This window comes from Trematomus bernacchii, unplaced genomic scaffold, assembly GCF_902827165.1.
Source record: "Trematomus bernacchii unplaced genomic scaffold, fTreBer1.1, whole genome shotgun sequence".
NCBI lineage: Eukaryota > Metazoa > Chordata > Actinopteri > Perciformes > Nototheniidae > Trematomus > Trematomus bernacchii.
Genome location: NW_022987547.1, coordinates 12,514,123 through 12,530,762, shown reverse-complemented (window position 1 = coordinate 12,530,762; position 16,640 = coordinate 12,514,123). Strand labels below are relative to the sequence as shown.

General features: G+C 38.2%; 1 protein-coding gene across 1 annotated transcript; it reads left to right on the top strand.

Annotated features, from left to right (window-relative positions):
• Window positions 1–9,163: 9,163 nt before the first annotated feature.
• tmem174 (transmembrane protein 174) lies at window positions 9,164–13,150 on the top strand. Its single transcript, XM_034123533.1, is given in 4 exon segments — window positions 9,164–9,347; window positions 9,349–9,378; window positions 9,380–9,753; window positions 12,415–13,150. Coding segments are annotated over 4 exon segments (627 nt in total). The 5' UTR covers window positions 9,164–9,188; the 3' UTR covers window positions 12,479–13,150.
• The last annotated feature ends 3,490 nt before the right edge of the window (window positions 13,151–16,640 follow it).

The window sequence follows — 16,640 nt, the reverse complement described above, 5'->3', positions numbered from 1 at the left end:
TTGGTGTGTTGCTACCATGGTGTAGTCCAGTCTGGGTGTTTAGGGTTTTTTCTTGGAATCTTCAACCTTTTGAGCAATGTGTTTTCAGTTAATGAAAGTGCATTTGTACATACTGGTCCCCTTGTGTGTTGTGCTTTGCTCCAACCTCTCTTTTCACTGTTGGTGAATTCCAAAACGCCAAACCTAAGCATATGTAGCAAATATCCATCTAAATCCCTGCCAAATATGCTGATGAATTGTTGTAGGCTCAAAAGTCTGGATTTTCAATAGCAAAAGAGAAAGACTATTGTCCTTTTTTTCTTTTAAGTAAACACAATCCATGCAGGAAGACCGGGCATGAAAACAAAGCTAGACACCACCACACATGTTTCTAATGTAGGAACCTCATACAGAGCTTTGCTTAGGAGGATGTATGCATGACTGTGCGTCCACGCTCAGCACTACATCAACACCTTGTCCATATTTACACACTCAGTCATGCCTTGTGTCCCTCGGCCAGAAGACCTCCTCCTCGCTGTTTGAATTCACCGCCTGAGCTGCCTTTTCACAGCCACATGTGTGAGCCATCAGTGTTGACTCCACTTTTCCCTGTCCGCCTCACTCAGACGAGGAGAAGGAGATCTTAGGCTTCCTCCTGTATGATGTTATTCTCTTACAGGCCAAAGTGAGATATCTGAGCTGAAGTCATATTCAGAATCTGTTGGTCCATATGTAGACTCTCGTGTGTGGTCAGGCATTTTAAACAAGTTGAGCGGATCTGTGGATTTGAGTGCGTTGATCACACAAGTAGCAGCCTTCTAGAGGGAAACGTGATGGAGAAAGCTTATTTGACATGATCTGCCTGCTTGGCAAGAACTAGATGAGAAGATTGATTCCACTCTCTTGTATGCTAAATGAGGCTAGAGTACGTTAGCTTAGCTTAAAGACTGCATGCGTTGGAACAGATAGCCAGGCTCAGATCTAAGAGTCATTTTTTTGGAGGTCGTATTAGTGTTGCTCTTAAGGCAGAAATGCTTATAAGTTTGAGTAACATTTTATTCATTTTTATCCCTCCTAGTTGTAGGAGTTTAGTCTACAACTCAAAGCTTTGTAATCCAATGTTAGTCAACCTTTAAGTCATTAGGGTAATTTTCATCCACATTTGTATTCACAGTTATTTTTCTTTGTCTTCTGAGTCTAGTCTCAAATGTCCTTCTTCAGTCATCTGGTTATTACAGTTGACTAAATCTAGACTAGCCAAAATATATTATTATATTCATATAAGTCAGACTTTACATTATATATTTTCTTTGATGAAGAAAAGGTTAATGATTTAGATCAGGGGATTGATCTTCTCCCAAATGTCAAACTAGAGTGTACTTCTGTGCTCTGGATGGTGGATCTGTCTGGTGTCCATTAAGAGGGTCTGAATCATCTCTGTGAAACAGTGGAGCAGAGGGAGCATTTAGTCTTTGTTGTTCGGCATCACAGTTATGTTTGTCCAAAGGCCCACTGGAACCATAGACTTGAGTTATTCTAGGATCCAGCGAGCGAGCCCCACATCAGTAACATTTATGGACAATTGAGAATTGATGTGCCTATTTGATCTCCCTCTTCACCACTAGGAAAGCCATCTGAACAAACATGCATGGTGTAGGTTTATTGCACTAATATGGACGCTGCTTTTCCTTTGCTACTCCTGCTTAACTCCAAAACCCAGACGACCTCTTTAGAATAACTCAAACCCGGATCACGTCAGACTCCCTTTCAAAGGAATCTGTCAAATTTCCTCAAGCAGAACCCTTCAACTGTTTTATTTTGCCAATAAAACCATGAACACAATTCACTGTTAATCAAACTGACAAATAATGTATTACTTCAAAAGGACTTGGACAAACGTATTTAATCTGGCTGACACCGGCGTATCACCAACTTTATAATCAGCCAATCCATCATATTCAAAACACATGTGAGTGTTTTAATAGATGTTGGGTATTGTTGCCAGAAGTCAGAAGATGTAAATCTGTTAACAGCAGCTGCTTAGCAAGTATCTGCTCAAAAGGACATTTGTTGTGTAACATGTCATCACAAATACCCAGGTGTGTTTTCTCCATGGGGGGATTACTGAATGGGCCTACTGCTAAACCTCTCAGGGGGCCTCTAAGCCAGAACCATGCGTGAAGTTGCTCAGTCAAAGAGTCGTTCAGGTCCAAAACTGAAGCGAAGTATTTCTATGCATATAATTGAAAAAGGAATAGTCAAAAAGAAAGTACAATTTTTCTCCTAATGTGCCGCGCTACAGCATAGATTTGTCATTGAGGTCCTTGTTCATCAGAGAAATGGCTTCTTCTGTTAGTGGAGAATTGGGGAGACATTTGCGCCACCAAGGTATATATATATATATATATATATATATATATATATATATAGATATAGAGTGTTCAACATGGGTACTATCCCCCATGTTCAAATTTGCTTTTGCCCTGACCTTCTGCTCTGGAAGTACTCCATTGAGTTAAAAATTGTTATTGATCATTTGTAGACGGTTTTCTGTTTTATAAATTACTTTTGATAAAGGAAGTGTAGAAGTTTGCAGAATAGGTTTCTTGGAATTCAGTTTCCTGGGGAATTTTTCAAGTTTGTGTGCCTTGTTAATTAAAAAGGAAATGTAATGCTAATTAGTGTGAATGCTGTTTACAGCATTCCACTATAGTTCTTCAAATCTTTATTCTTCAACTTCATCTTCTTATTTCAGTTCTTCCGTACGTTTTTTGCCTTCCAATAACTTCAGCATATACTTTCAGCTACAGAAACCATTCAAATATCAACATATTCAGCCTTTTCAGCACTTGATGGGAAACCTTCAACTTTTTCAAAAAGATGTTATACTTTTTGAAATATTCAGCTTTTTAAACCCTTTTTTTTAACATTTAACTCAATGGGAGGAACCTTCAAATCCTCTTTTACCTACACCGTGCACCAAATGCTACTCCTTCCACATACTTTTCAGCTAGAGACTTAAAACGGTCACAAGACCTTCAGCTATAAAATGTATTCTTCAGATCTTTGATATCTTTTACACTTTTTTAGATATTTAACTTAGTTTGGAGCTTGGTAAAGAGGCCTTCTTCAGATTTTAACGTTAGTGTGTATTGCGCAGCTCGTTAAGGCTTAGAGTGCGTGATGTCACAGCTAGAGTGCAGCAGAGCTTGAAATTCGCCTTCATTCTTTTTTTAAACCTGCCATAATTCCCAAACCCTACACTCCTTGGACATCATTTTTCATGAACAACGTAGGAAAACCTCTCCTACGTTGAAGAATTAAAAAAAATTAAGATTTTATTTTTAACAAAATGCCTCTTGAGGGCATGAAGAGACAAAAACTTTCAACATGTCTCCATTAAGGCCCATTGTAAATTCAGCCTGATCTTTCCTCAGAGCACCAGCTGCACACCTTTAATAAGTATGCCAAAAATGCCACATTATTGACCCGAAAGTACACAAAAAGCACACTTCAGACACTCAGGGTCCTTGACATGCTTCACGCGTTGACATTTTACCGATAGCAGTACCGTTGTTTTAACTATAATTAGAAATGTAAGAGGTTTATTTCTCGTTCACATCAATGGAAAGGCTCTCCTTTCACTGATCACTGCACATCTCCATGGTAACCTCTGATCTCTGCACACAGGAGTTTGATAACGTCGTCACCATGGTAACCTTTGATCTCTGGGCTCACACACAGGTGTTTGTTGACGTCGTCACCTCAAACACAAACACAGAGGGTGTTTCTCAATGTCGAGGAAGACTGCTCCAGAGCCACTATTTCAAGCATACTACGTCATTGAGTGCCGCCGAAGGACTGTTCCAATGTCCAGCATACTTGGAATTCTACCAAGGCCGGCATACTTCGTAGCGGGGAAATTTCGAGGCTGCACATGTGTAGACTCCGCGGCCTTAAAATCCCCACAAAGCTTTGCGCACGGACCAATTTCCAAATCTTTGGCGGAAATCGCGCTCCATTTAAGGCGGGGCCTCGCATTATGACGCACACCTGCACACCTGTTAGCCTGTTCCACAATTCTTCGTTTTCCGAGGCTAGGAAGGATTCTTGCCTCGCTTCTGAAGCAAGTGACTCGGAAGACATGTGCTACCAAGCAAGTGTCCTCGACATTGAGAAACACCCACAGACTGGAGCATATTCTTTTCTGTCTGATGGAGACTTCATACTGACTTCAACATGTTCCACATATTTTATACATTATTGGTGACATATGGTTTTAGTTCAAAAGTTTGCAGCTAAAATATTCTGCTGCTCTTCAAAGCGTTTTTACTTTATTTTCTCTTCTTAATACACATTCATTCACTACTACTTACATTTAATATCTAACTCCTTCAGCCTACTTTCAGCTACAGAAAGCTATTACATTATTCAGCTATTTCAGGACATTGAGGCTATACATTTAGTTGTTTATACCTTTTTTAAACCTTTTCTTTTAAATATTAAGGTTCTTCACTATTTTCCTACTCTTCCAGTTTAACATTTCACTTTCAAGTTTTCAACAAAGTCATTGCAATGCATTTGAGCTGTAACCATTTTTTATTCAAATAATTTCACTTTTCTGCATTTCTCCGCTAAGTTCAGCAACACACTGACTTGGTCTCTGTAGCTAAAAGCAGCTACAGAGACCATTCAACTAATACAATATAAAGCTTTTCCTGCATTTTCAGCTAATTCAGCAACAAATGTACAGTTTACAGCATTCACATGCATTTTTCAGCAGGAAATGCCTTTTCTAGTTTCCAGGTTCATGTTTGTGTTGTATGGCTGTACTGTGACATGTCTCCATGCTGTAATGTTCAAAAAGGTCTTGAATATGAGATTCAGTCATATTTAATTTGACTTGAAATGGTGCTTCAAATTGTGCCTGTTTGACTTGAAATGTAAGACATTGTTGTGTGCATTGTGTTAAGAAAGAAAGGAGGGGAAGTATACAAACTGTGAAGAGATAACTGGCTGCACCACACTGTTTTGGTATTTTTTTTTTTATTTGCAATGAAGGCCTCATAATGCTAGCTATATGGCTAATTTTATTTAGGTTGGTTTCCATACAAATGCCACAATTTGTTGTATGTTAAAGAAGTACATGGTGTTGATTTTATTTCACTGACATATGGGTGGGCTACTTTAGACATTATGAAGTGTGGACCTTTGCTGGGATGAATATTAGGGATTAGGGTTAGTGGACCTCTTCAAATGTAATTAATTCAATCAATCAATCCATGTTATTTATATAGCCCAATATCACAAATGTCTACATTTGTCTCAGTGGACTTCACAGTTTGTACAGAATATCAGTATGACACTACGACACCCTCTGTCCTTAGACCCTCACATCGTACAAGGAAAAACTTCCGGAGAAAAACCCACAGTTTAAAGGGAACATGGGAGAAACCTCAGGGAGAGCAACAGAGGAGGGATCCCTCTCCAGGACGGACAGACGTGCAATAGATGCCGTGTGTAAATCGAAGAGATAATACATTTCACAGCGTAGGTAGACCAAATGTTTGGAAATGCATGTGTCTATAATAAGAAGATGAATCCACGAGGATGTCAACAATCCTGTGGGAGCCATCAGGGAAGTAGTATGATGAGAGCCAGGCAGGACCGCAGAGACGGGTTCAGCCACGACTCGAAGTCCAGGACTCAAATCCAGAACTCAGGATAGACGATCCAGGACACAGGACCACAGCAACAGGATCAGCCACGACTCAGGATCCCGGCGTAGATATAGACACCAAACAGAAATTTGGGGGAAGCTGGGTTATTCGGAACATGAGAGTACACAGACACAGACAGACAGAAGGAAGAAGTAAGGTGTCCCCCGACAGTCCAAGCCTATAGCAGCTAAACTAACGTGTCTACGTACATGCACTCCCTTAGGATAGGTTGAGAAGAAGTAGGGAACAGAGGTGGAGAGGCACAACGTGTCTACGTACATGCACTCCCTTAGGATAGGTTAAGGGAAAAGGGTAGCAAGTAAGAAGTAAGAAACAGAGGTGGAGAGGCATAACGTGATGTATGAGTACCCCTGCTCTAGTTCACACATTCAATACAGTCGAGTCAGACGATATGTGAATCCTGAGAGGGACAGATACAGGAATACTACCTTTTGATTCCACTGGATTTTTTTTTTCTGACCTCTGCTAGAAAGGTGAAATGATTCAGAGGAAGTGAAAGTCAGATGCAGCGAGGAGACACTCAGTCCCGGAGTGGACCCTTCCGTGCCATGTTCACAGAGGCACGTCACAGGCTATTTGTCATCGTAAGCGCGCGTGTGTGTGTGAGCGTGTGTTTGGGGGAGGGGATCGCTGAGAAATGGTCACATCTTAATTCCTGCAGTGATCCATTGGCCCTATTGTGTTGGCCCAACAGCATGTGCCACTGGAATTGTGTTGCTTTGTACTGTATGTATATTTAATCCATACTTAGACCCCTGCTTTGAATAAGAAAAAAACTCTCAAAATATCCTTAATGGAGCAAAAAAGGAGGAACCTCAGGAAGAGCCTGAGAGGAATGGTTATTATAAACATATAACAATAGTATATTTGAAGTATGGACATCGGAAAGAACTATATTTCTGTATTTAGATAGTTGCTGCCAAAACCGGTTGGATAAATAGATGAGGAAATCCTTTACACATGGGAGAAGAGACAAGGACAGTGTTTGCACAGAAGGACAAGAGGCAATAAGGTCGAAAAGGTCACTTTTTTTGTACACTTAAAAGCTTCAGGCTCAAGGTAAAAAGAGGTACATTTGGGGGCCCAATGTGCACTTCTGATGCATTAGTGCATGATGGAAATGTGAGTGATGTGTAACTAGTTAGGATTCTCAAATATGTTATCGGTATATTTGTTAAAGAGGACATAGTAAAAAGAAATGTCCAGGTTTCATATCAGTATTCTGTGCCACTAATTTAATGTTCAAAAAGCTCTTTATTTTTCTCATATCACGCACAATGTGTTGGAGCGCTAGCCAATAGGAGCGCGAGTGTTACATAGTGATCTCATTAGGTTGTAATGTAATGTAAACAAAGGAGTCTAATGAAGAGGTTTCAGGCAGGAGGTGAATGTGTAGGAAACTAGCCTTTGCAGACCATTTACATGCACAAAGATCTTTAAAGTGGCATTAATGCTGAACTTTAACTAGGTATTTGACATGTGGCTGCTCTTGGATTATTTCTGATATAAGAGCGAGTTTGCTTTCGTAGAATGGTGGCATAGATCAAGTGTAATGAAGCATAGGCCCAGGGGATCAATACACCCCAGTGTGAGGTAACAGGACACACACACACACACACACACACACACACACACACACACACACACACACACACAACACACACACTGATCTCTCCTTCCTTCCAGAGAGGAAATGTTCAGACCATAAATATTTGGAGTTGGCTAATTGAAAGAATCTGTGCAGCTTCAATTCTGGGGGGTTCTTTAAACACTGCCCTCATATGGATTCTTTGTATAGTTATCTGTCCCTTTGTTCATTAGTGCCAAGTGAAATGAACTGAGGCTATAGTAAACATAAAGACAGAAAGACGCACACATTCAGGGACACTGACACACACAGGTTAGGTTTGTCTGCCTCTGGCATTGTGTGTTTGATAGTCTGTTGTTTCCTTTTGTTTTGCTTGTGATCCTGCCTTCCGATCGGCAGGTTTGTGACACGCAACACAGAGCGGACGTGCTTTCATGTAGGCGAATGCAAGCTGTCCACTGGGAGAAGAGCAGACTGTTAGGAAATTCAACTGAAAAACATGTTTGCATGTCACCGTGTTTGCATTCGGGATTAAAAATTCATGAACATAGGTGTTTTTTTAGTGCACACACACATGTTTAGCTGTTTTTTTAGACTGCTCTGCTGCAGCCTAGAGAGGAAACACTGAGTAAGGGAGACTATAGTATGATACATAAGTAAGCTTTATAGAAATCAAATTAAGTTTGTAAAATACAAATGCAACCATAAGATATAATGGAGATATGTGAAATGGGTCACCCCGATTAGCTTGCCAAAGCTTTATAATAGGGGCCTAGACACTAAACAGAAAATATTTATAATATATATATATAACTAACACTTCTAGAGTTGGAGAGAGTTCATGCATTATTAGAAACATTTACAAGCTAAAGAAAACTACAAACCCTAATCCTAGCGCTAAAAACGAAACCAAATATACCCTAAGTGGTCCAAAAAACCTTCTAAACATTGGTTCAAAATGGGTAAGATTTCAAACCAATCTTCAAAAGCACTCAGACAACAGTTTTCAGGAGAACTGAAACAATAGACTTGTAGACTGAGAGAACAGGCAGCTTTAGTGACACCCCTGTGAAGTGCTGAGGCTCTCTCAGTGGGCCGCCTGCGTGTTCTGTGTGGGTTTCACTTTGTGTGCAGCCCATTTAGCCTCTGACTGTAACACGTATAGCGTGATGTGTTTTTAAGCCCCTCCACTTAACATGCTAGACTGATTGTTCAACTATTGCAGCACGAGCTGTAGCTGATAAGTTATGCATTGCAGCGCAGATGGGAGACGTGTCTGTGTGAAATGACATGTGACAAGGTGGATTTTTGGATCACGTTCTATGCGTGCAGGAATCCCCTTTTCTTCTTATTTTCGTGCCTCTCAGATGGACCTTAAACACACCAAATCTCATCTCGTGGTCTTAATACCTCACGGTATGCTCCCTGGGGGCTGGGGACATGTCTCATACCTGACTAAAATATGAGCCTTATAGGGTCTTCTGTAAATATAGTACTATCATTTCACTGCAGGCTTATGTTTGATTGTGTAGGAGGATGTTTAATACACTAAAATACATTTGCTGAAACATATTATCTGCCACAAGCATTTCCAATTCACCATCCCAGCATTACTTTGTGCATAAATTACTATTATATGCATTATTCTGTATACTCTTTTTGTCTAAATGAGTTCATTTACTGAAAAGGAAAAGCTGCTATTTGTAGATTGTGACTCATAATGTTGCACCGTGTTTTTGTGCCAAACAGAGTTAAAGTGCAGGTTAATTTATTACTTTAGTTACTCAGTGTGTATAAGTTTGACTTCACTGTGAGAGAATCAGTCTGAGTGTCACACACCCAGGAGGACTCACGATTGAAGGTTTTTCCGGACTCACTTGATGTTGCAAAGGCCTGTCATGGAGACCAACCAGGTCAGACATCCTGCACATTCAGACAGTTGCAGTACAACAAGAAGTTCTGGAGTCTTCCTGCTGTTCTCAGGAGTTTTCCTCGGCCTTGCGGGTGCCACTTTAACCACCATGGGCTGGTATCACTACCCAGAAAAACTCCAACTTTGGGTGGACCCAGTTTTCTAGGACCCATCCTGATCTCCATCGGAGGCACCTTCATGCTAATCAGCTTCTACAGGTTTGGGGTGGTCTACTGCTGGCCCTGCCGACAGCTGGGTGAAGGAGCGCCTGCCATGGATCAAACATCAATAGGACCTTCGATCATTTTAAGTGGCATAAATCCACCAATCATGTTACACAATGCCACAGCAATATTTCATCTTCCACCTCAGTATGACTTTATAACCCGGGAAGTACACCAGGCCGCTGGGTTCCAGTCTGGCCGGTGTGTGAGTGGCGTCCATGCAGCCCCCTCCCCACACAGCGCCGGGTACTGTATGGATAACGCAGCGTTCACAGCAGAAGAAGAAGAAACAGAGCACAGGAGAAGCAGGTATAAAACACTGCTTACATACATTGTTCAGACATTTGAGGAAGCACAAAACTTAAATAATGTGTACTTCCAGTTTGGGTACTTAACCCTTTAACTGCCAGACCAAGAAAAAAAGCTATGGAAAATTATTTGTTAGCATTTTTTTATCAAATGGGCCACAAATAACCACAAACAATTATTTGTTTTGACTGACCACACAGTTTTGTTTTTATGAGCCTCTACCAACTGGTCGAGCTGGCCTTCTATGGTAAAAGTGCATTTTCAAGAATCATCATATACAGTACAGTATTTGTATGCATCAAACTCAAATAAAACACAAACTGAAATACATTTGTTTCTTTTATGGAAAATTAGCAATATATACAACCAGATATTCATAAAAGATAATAAATTATAATTGTAAAAAAAAAAAATGGAAAAAAGTAATGTAAAGTGTTTTTCCTAATAATAAAAAATACTTGCTCATCTTACTGTATATGCTGAATCGGCCTAACAAGAAACCACTGGCCGAACAGCAAATGTCTATATCCTGTGTTGGCCTAACTTGCTCATCTGTGTGCAACTTTGGGCTGAATGCCATGCATGAAAGGTGCTATATAAATGATTATCACTCTTTCACTCTGAGACTCATAAGGCAGTACTAGATTTAGTACTATTACCATGAATCTAGCCATTTATTTACCATATTTTATTGGAAAACATCTCTGAAACTCTGAAAAAGTCATATTAATTTACCATAAAAAGCCAATTCGACCGATTGGTTGACCATATTTTCAAAAAATTAATTACACCCTTGTTAAAACTTTTTTTGTGCATCAAGTTATCTAAATATGTTCAGTCAGTGCTCTGACACTAAAATATGTCAAAAAGGATATGGTTACCTTACAAAAGTTGACCAAAAAGAGTGATTTCTTCAGCAGTGATTTTTAGCATTGCCAACTTTCTCAGTGGAAGCTAGCTGAAGGGCTTTCTGTTCGAACCACAGTGACATCTAGAGGTTGTTTTGTGCATAACACGTCAACCAAAGGGTAGAGCTGCTGAATCAGATGGAGTTCAACTTCTTTTTTTTCAACAAGATATCAAGACACAAAATGTGCTCTACCAAATGGTGGCGCTGGCAGTTAAAGGGTTTTAAAGGTGACTTTCAGTTTCATACTTCTATTTTGGTTACTAATATAAAATGTTTCCCAATGCAATAATGTTCAAAAACACATTATCTTTCTAATACTGTCAGTCTTTCTACCTTTATTCACCCTCGGTCTAATTTTTTTTAAAGCAGTTTTAAAAGCCACTCTCTGATTGTTAGAGAAATATGACGCATGTTTGCAAAGGTAGTTTTCAAGCTGTTTGTGGAGAAGCTCGCATTAAGTAGCGATATATTATATACACCTGCATGTTTCCTATGAAAAGGAAGCAAAATGTTATTGGCAGCCCCTAAAATACTGACTGGGTAGTCTTACTTCACAAATTGTGGGTTGGTAATCACTTAAATACCCAAATGTATGTGCATTAACACTGAAGAAATGTGTTTTTTCATGAAATGTCCCCTTAAAACTTTTGATGAAGTTCTCTCAGCATGCAACAGCACTGAAGCAGCTAAAACTGGCAGAGGTAGAGAGTTAATCTTCAATCTTCAGTCAGATTTGTGCTTAAAACTCACAGCTTCTCACAGTGCTCATTAAAACAGAGTGTGCCAGAGTTCATTTCTTATTAACCACAAGATCACTTTCCACTTGGCCCAAAGTGTTTTTGGCCGTCAAACCTCTCTCAGTTAATTATAGCGCAATGAATCTCTCTAGAAGTCAACACACGGATATGTGTATAAATCTTTATACTTCAAAATGTGTCAAAAAGTAATATAAGAAGGAAAGAAATGTTTTAAATATATAATGTGTTTAACACTTTCTTAGGCTTTTCATTAAACCAAATAAGCCCTGTGTCAATAAAATGAGGAGGATTAAAACCCAGATTGCTCCTCAAATTCTCTTTTAATTACCCTTGGCACCCAGTCTTACTAGCGGCATCATCAAAATATGGCTTTCACTGAGCAAAGTCAACGCTATAACGTCATATTAAAGGTATTTCACAGTGTATATAAAGCTAATTGGGGCATCATTAATCATATTTCCCCACCTGTTCCTAAACAAAGTGCTGAGGGAATCATAACATGGCGAATTGTCATTTCTTCCACCAATTGCACGAACCAATTATTTGAAATCCAATCAAATATCCTTGGACAGACTTTCTGCTCAACACAAAGCTGCTTTTCATTAGTGGAAAGTTGCAAGTTTTCACTTTCTTTTATTGTTTTTAGGCGATTACTCCCAGCAGGTTTCCAGGAAAGTAATTCACTTTAATAAAAGCAGACAGCAGCAATAATACAGTTAACCTAGGATAACTATAAACTGCTGCCCTGATCTTATGAACACATGCTCTGCTCACCAGCTCTCACTTAAGTTGTCACAACTTCTGACCTGTTTCTGTCTCTTTCCACTGCTTAATGCCACATACATAAGGTAGGAATTGCTCAGTGTTTTCTTTTGAAGGGGCAATCTGCTTCCTAACGTGCGCTTAAAGAATAACCAATTGGGGCTGTAAACACTTGGATATCAGCCAGTTCTTCTCTTTAATCTGTTCTGCCATGTTGTTTTATTCTTGTAGGATTGAGAAGACAGAGGACGAAAGTCCACCTCGATATGAAGACATCTACCCTTCCTTTTTTTAAAACAACCTGACTTCTCCTAACTTGTTAGAAATGTCTTTCTTAGCTAAAAACCTTTATTTCTAACATGTTAATTTTAAAGGAAAACTCCAACCTCCCATGTATTTACCACAGCATGTGCAAGAGTAACTTAGGTTTTACTTCCCTCACACAGCTGTTATCATGTACAGTTACCATCATAATTATGTATGAAGTCATACAAAATGAGGCTCCCTGGAAGAAAACCTCATTAAAATTGAGATTTATGGACAAGCAGCTTCATGTGAGGGCTCTAAGGTTCTGGAAACGTATATATATTTGGCAAAAAACATCACATTTTTTATCCAGTGCTTGTTGTCTCTCAATAGCTGCTGACAACACTGTACAACCATTTCATATGGCAGAGAAAATAAAGAAAGCAATTGTTGCCTGAAACCAGGACAATTTACTAGATACCTAAAAAGATTAACCATTTTTATACCGGGAGAAAATTAACATTAAAAGAGAAAAAAGTAATCATGGTCATTAACAATTTATTTATAACTGTTTTGCAGCATCTTTCATGCTTGTTTGTAAATTTAAAAACATCACAAAAGTTAAAAAAAGGACCAGCTTAATATGAAAACATCTAACAATGTCTTGATGGCATAGGCTCTCTTACCAGTACTACAAATACTACTACTGCAAATACTACTACTACTACTACAACTACTACTACTACAACTACTAGTACTACTACTACTACAACTACTACTACTACAAACTACTACTACTACTACTACTACTACTACTACAACTACTACTACTACAACTACTAGTAGTAGTTGTAGTAGTAGTAGTAGTAGTCTACTACTACTACTACAACTACTACTACAACTACTACAACTACTACAACTACTACAACTACTACTACTACTACAACTACTACTACTACTACTACTACAACTACTACTACTACAACTACTACTACTACTACTACAACTACTACTACTACTACTACTACTACTACAACTACTACTACTACAACTACTACTACTACTACTACTACTACTACTACTACTACTACTACTACTACTACTACTACTACTACTACTACTACTACTACACTACTACTACTACTACTTATACTAATAAGAGTAATCCTAATAGGTGATGATAAGGACAGTAATCTACTCAATGAAGCTAAAGTGTCCTATGTATTTCCCCTTCTCCCTGCAGGATCATTTATCTATGTAACAGTTTAGTGAGGCGTTCACTGTCGCTTGTGTTTGCAGGATAAACACACTGTAAGGTTCACTGCACCACACGGGGGCAGAAACACTGAGGAAATCTGAACACCTTCACTTACCGGCTCAGGTCAGGTGGTGTTACCGGGACTATTCAAGTATGGTATAATACACAGCCTATTAATTATGATAATAAGAATAATTAAATTAAATGTCGTTTTGTAAAAACAACATTAGGCTACCTGAAACCATTCTTAAAAAGTGCCTGTCCATCACTAAATTGCACACTTCATATCCGTCGCAAATAACTTTAATTTTCCAGTTGTATTCGACTTGTGCTTATTAGGCCTATATATCTTTATTTTTACAATTTTTTGTAAAAACCTTTTTCGCTTTTATAATGTAGGCTACAGAACTTTCAATGGACTTTTTGTTGAAAGGTCTTCTAAATAAACACGCCTTGCTTAAAACAGTCGGTGTTAATGATTAATGAATGACGTCATTGCTCCCGGTGTTTACACACTTTTTTCCACTGAGTAACTGTTATTACAATTTAATCAATTGCACAATTCATAATTTGTGTAAAAATAAAGCATAAAAAAGCCTATTTTTTATGTTTTATCTTTATTTTGTGTATGTTTGTATACATATATCTATTTCTTTTTTGTAGTTCTTTTTAATGTGTAATCTTTGGGACAACGAAACGCACTTCGGTCTCCCTGTTTGTAACACGATCAGAGATATTGATAATAAAGTTGACTTTGACTAAAAACTCGTCTCACTCATTCGTGTGTTTATGAATGAACTGCTAAATTATTTTACAGCATTAAATAATTACATAATTAAATTGTGATCGAATCAGGAAACTTCTTTGAAAGTTGATTTAAAGTTAATGTATGTATTAAGTTAAAAGTTATTGTAAAGGATACGTGCCAAACAGTTGATAATATATAGATTAAATATCAAATATTTGATATATCTTTTATAAATGTAGATTCAACTTATAGATGTGAATATATCTTTTGACTTTGGTGATATATGTGTACAAAGAAGTTTTGTGTTTTCTGTATTTCTGTCATTATTATTTTTACCACAAATTGAAACTCATCAGCAGAAAATATTTTAACTAATTTATTAAACTCTTGATTTGGACAAAGATGATATGTAACTGTGCTCAGCTCGGTAAATATTGAATCCATAACAACAAATATATTTGACAAAATATGGTCAAATCCCCCCATATTAACTGCCGGGCTCCGCTCCAAAAAAGCATGCACTCTCCAAATAACTTTCCAAAAATTCACATCAATTTATAAAACATCTCCGGGCCTCCTCAACACGTGTGCCGTGTTCCTGCAGATCTGAGACCGCAGCGCAATATGACTTTCATTATTTTTACAGCACAGTAAAATGCGGGTGGGCGACAGGGCCATTATTTCACCATCCTGCAGCATGGAGGCGATTTGTGAAAGTATTACGGAGCATGTTGAACGATCACAACTCTGAAACAAAAAAGAGGGGGAAAAGTACCAAAAAGTACAATAATGTGTCCTGATATGAGGTTTAAGGCATATAAATAGCCTATAATAGCGGTTAATTTTCAGGGAAACAACTGTGTTATTTCAAGCTGGAGGAAAAACGACAAATTCTTTGTTTAAAGTGTTGTACTTTTTTAAAACATATTTGGCATCCTACAGATTAATCTTTAAAACTATGTTTAATCAAATAATAAATAAATAAAAAAACCTAAATTTATTATAGCCTTGAAACTCTCTCAGAAGGCAACAGGTGTTTTCCTTCCGTTATGCATCCCTGCTGGACTTGAACAAACTCTCCTCACTCACAGTGTGTGTTTTTTTGTCACGTGTTTTCCAGGATGAGCGTGCTTTGTGGGACCACTAAAGTGGTTTGATTGTGAAGGAGGGCCCGAGCTGGAGGCCCTCTCTGAACCACATGTGCTCAGCTAAACATTTGTGGACGGATTTGGAAACTACATCTGAGATGGTATTTCCCTTTTGAAATAAAAAAATACCAAAGGCTCAGATAATCCCTGGAAATCATGATTAGACTAGAGTAATTAGCAGTGACCTTGCTCTGTGCTGCTGACAGAGAGTGGACAGAGCCTTTGTGTTTGCATTGTTGCACCATATGGCCGGTGCTATAAGACTGAGGCTGTGGAACTCACAAACAGCTGAAGTTGGTGTTGGACTGTAACCTGAGCTCATTGTCTGAGGATATTCTGTTGTAACACTGCGCTCAACAAGTGGCTTTGTTTTGACTGACAAAAAGCTACAAAATAAAGCTGCGGTGTAGAAAAACGTACAAAGGAAATGTTTAGTCAGTTCAGTTTGAGCAATTTAACAGCTTTCCAATTAGCATATACATATTCATGTGACCTTTTAAAACTCATCTTATGTGGCTTTAACTTAAATCATATTATGTCACTGTCTGACTGATCATCTTTTTACACTGAGTGAAATCTTCAAACCTCAATTATTCCATGTTTTTATTTGTTCAATATTCCAAGAAGAAATATATATAAATAAATGTGCAAATACTGCTCACATATTTGCTATCATTGTAATCTTTTTTTTTTAACCTAGAATGTACATGTAGACCATGTCATTAGTTTAAAAAGGACTTTTCCATATCTGTTTCTTAAGGGGTTGCTTATTTCTTAATTGCTAATGTTTGTAATTATCAGTAATGTAAGTAAGTCATTTTTTTTAATTTGCAATATGTAACTGAGAGTAAGTTTGAACTGACCTCTGTTCAGTCAGTGGCTCCCTGCATGCTGCAAAATGTGCATACATGTTTTAAACTGAGAGAGCTTAAAGAGGTAACACTAACATTTTCTCAAAAAGAAACAAAGATTGGAGAAAAGTCAGAACAAATATATATATTTTAATAGCTGCATTTATTTAATTCTGTATATTTGGATTAAAAAAAATATATTCATA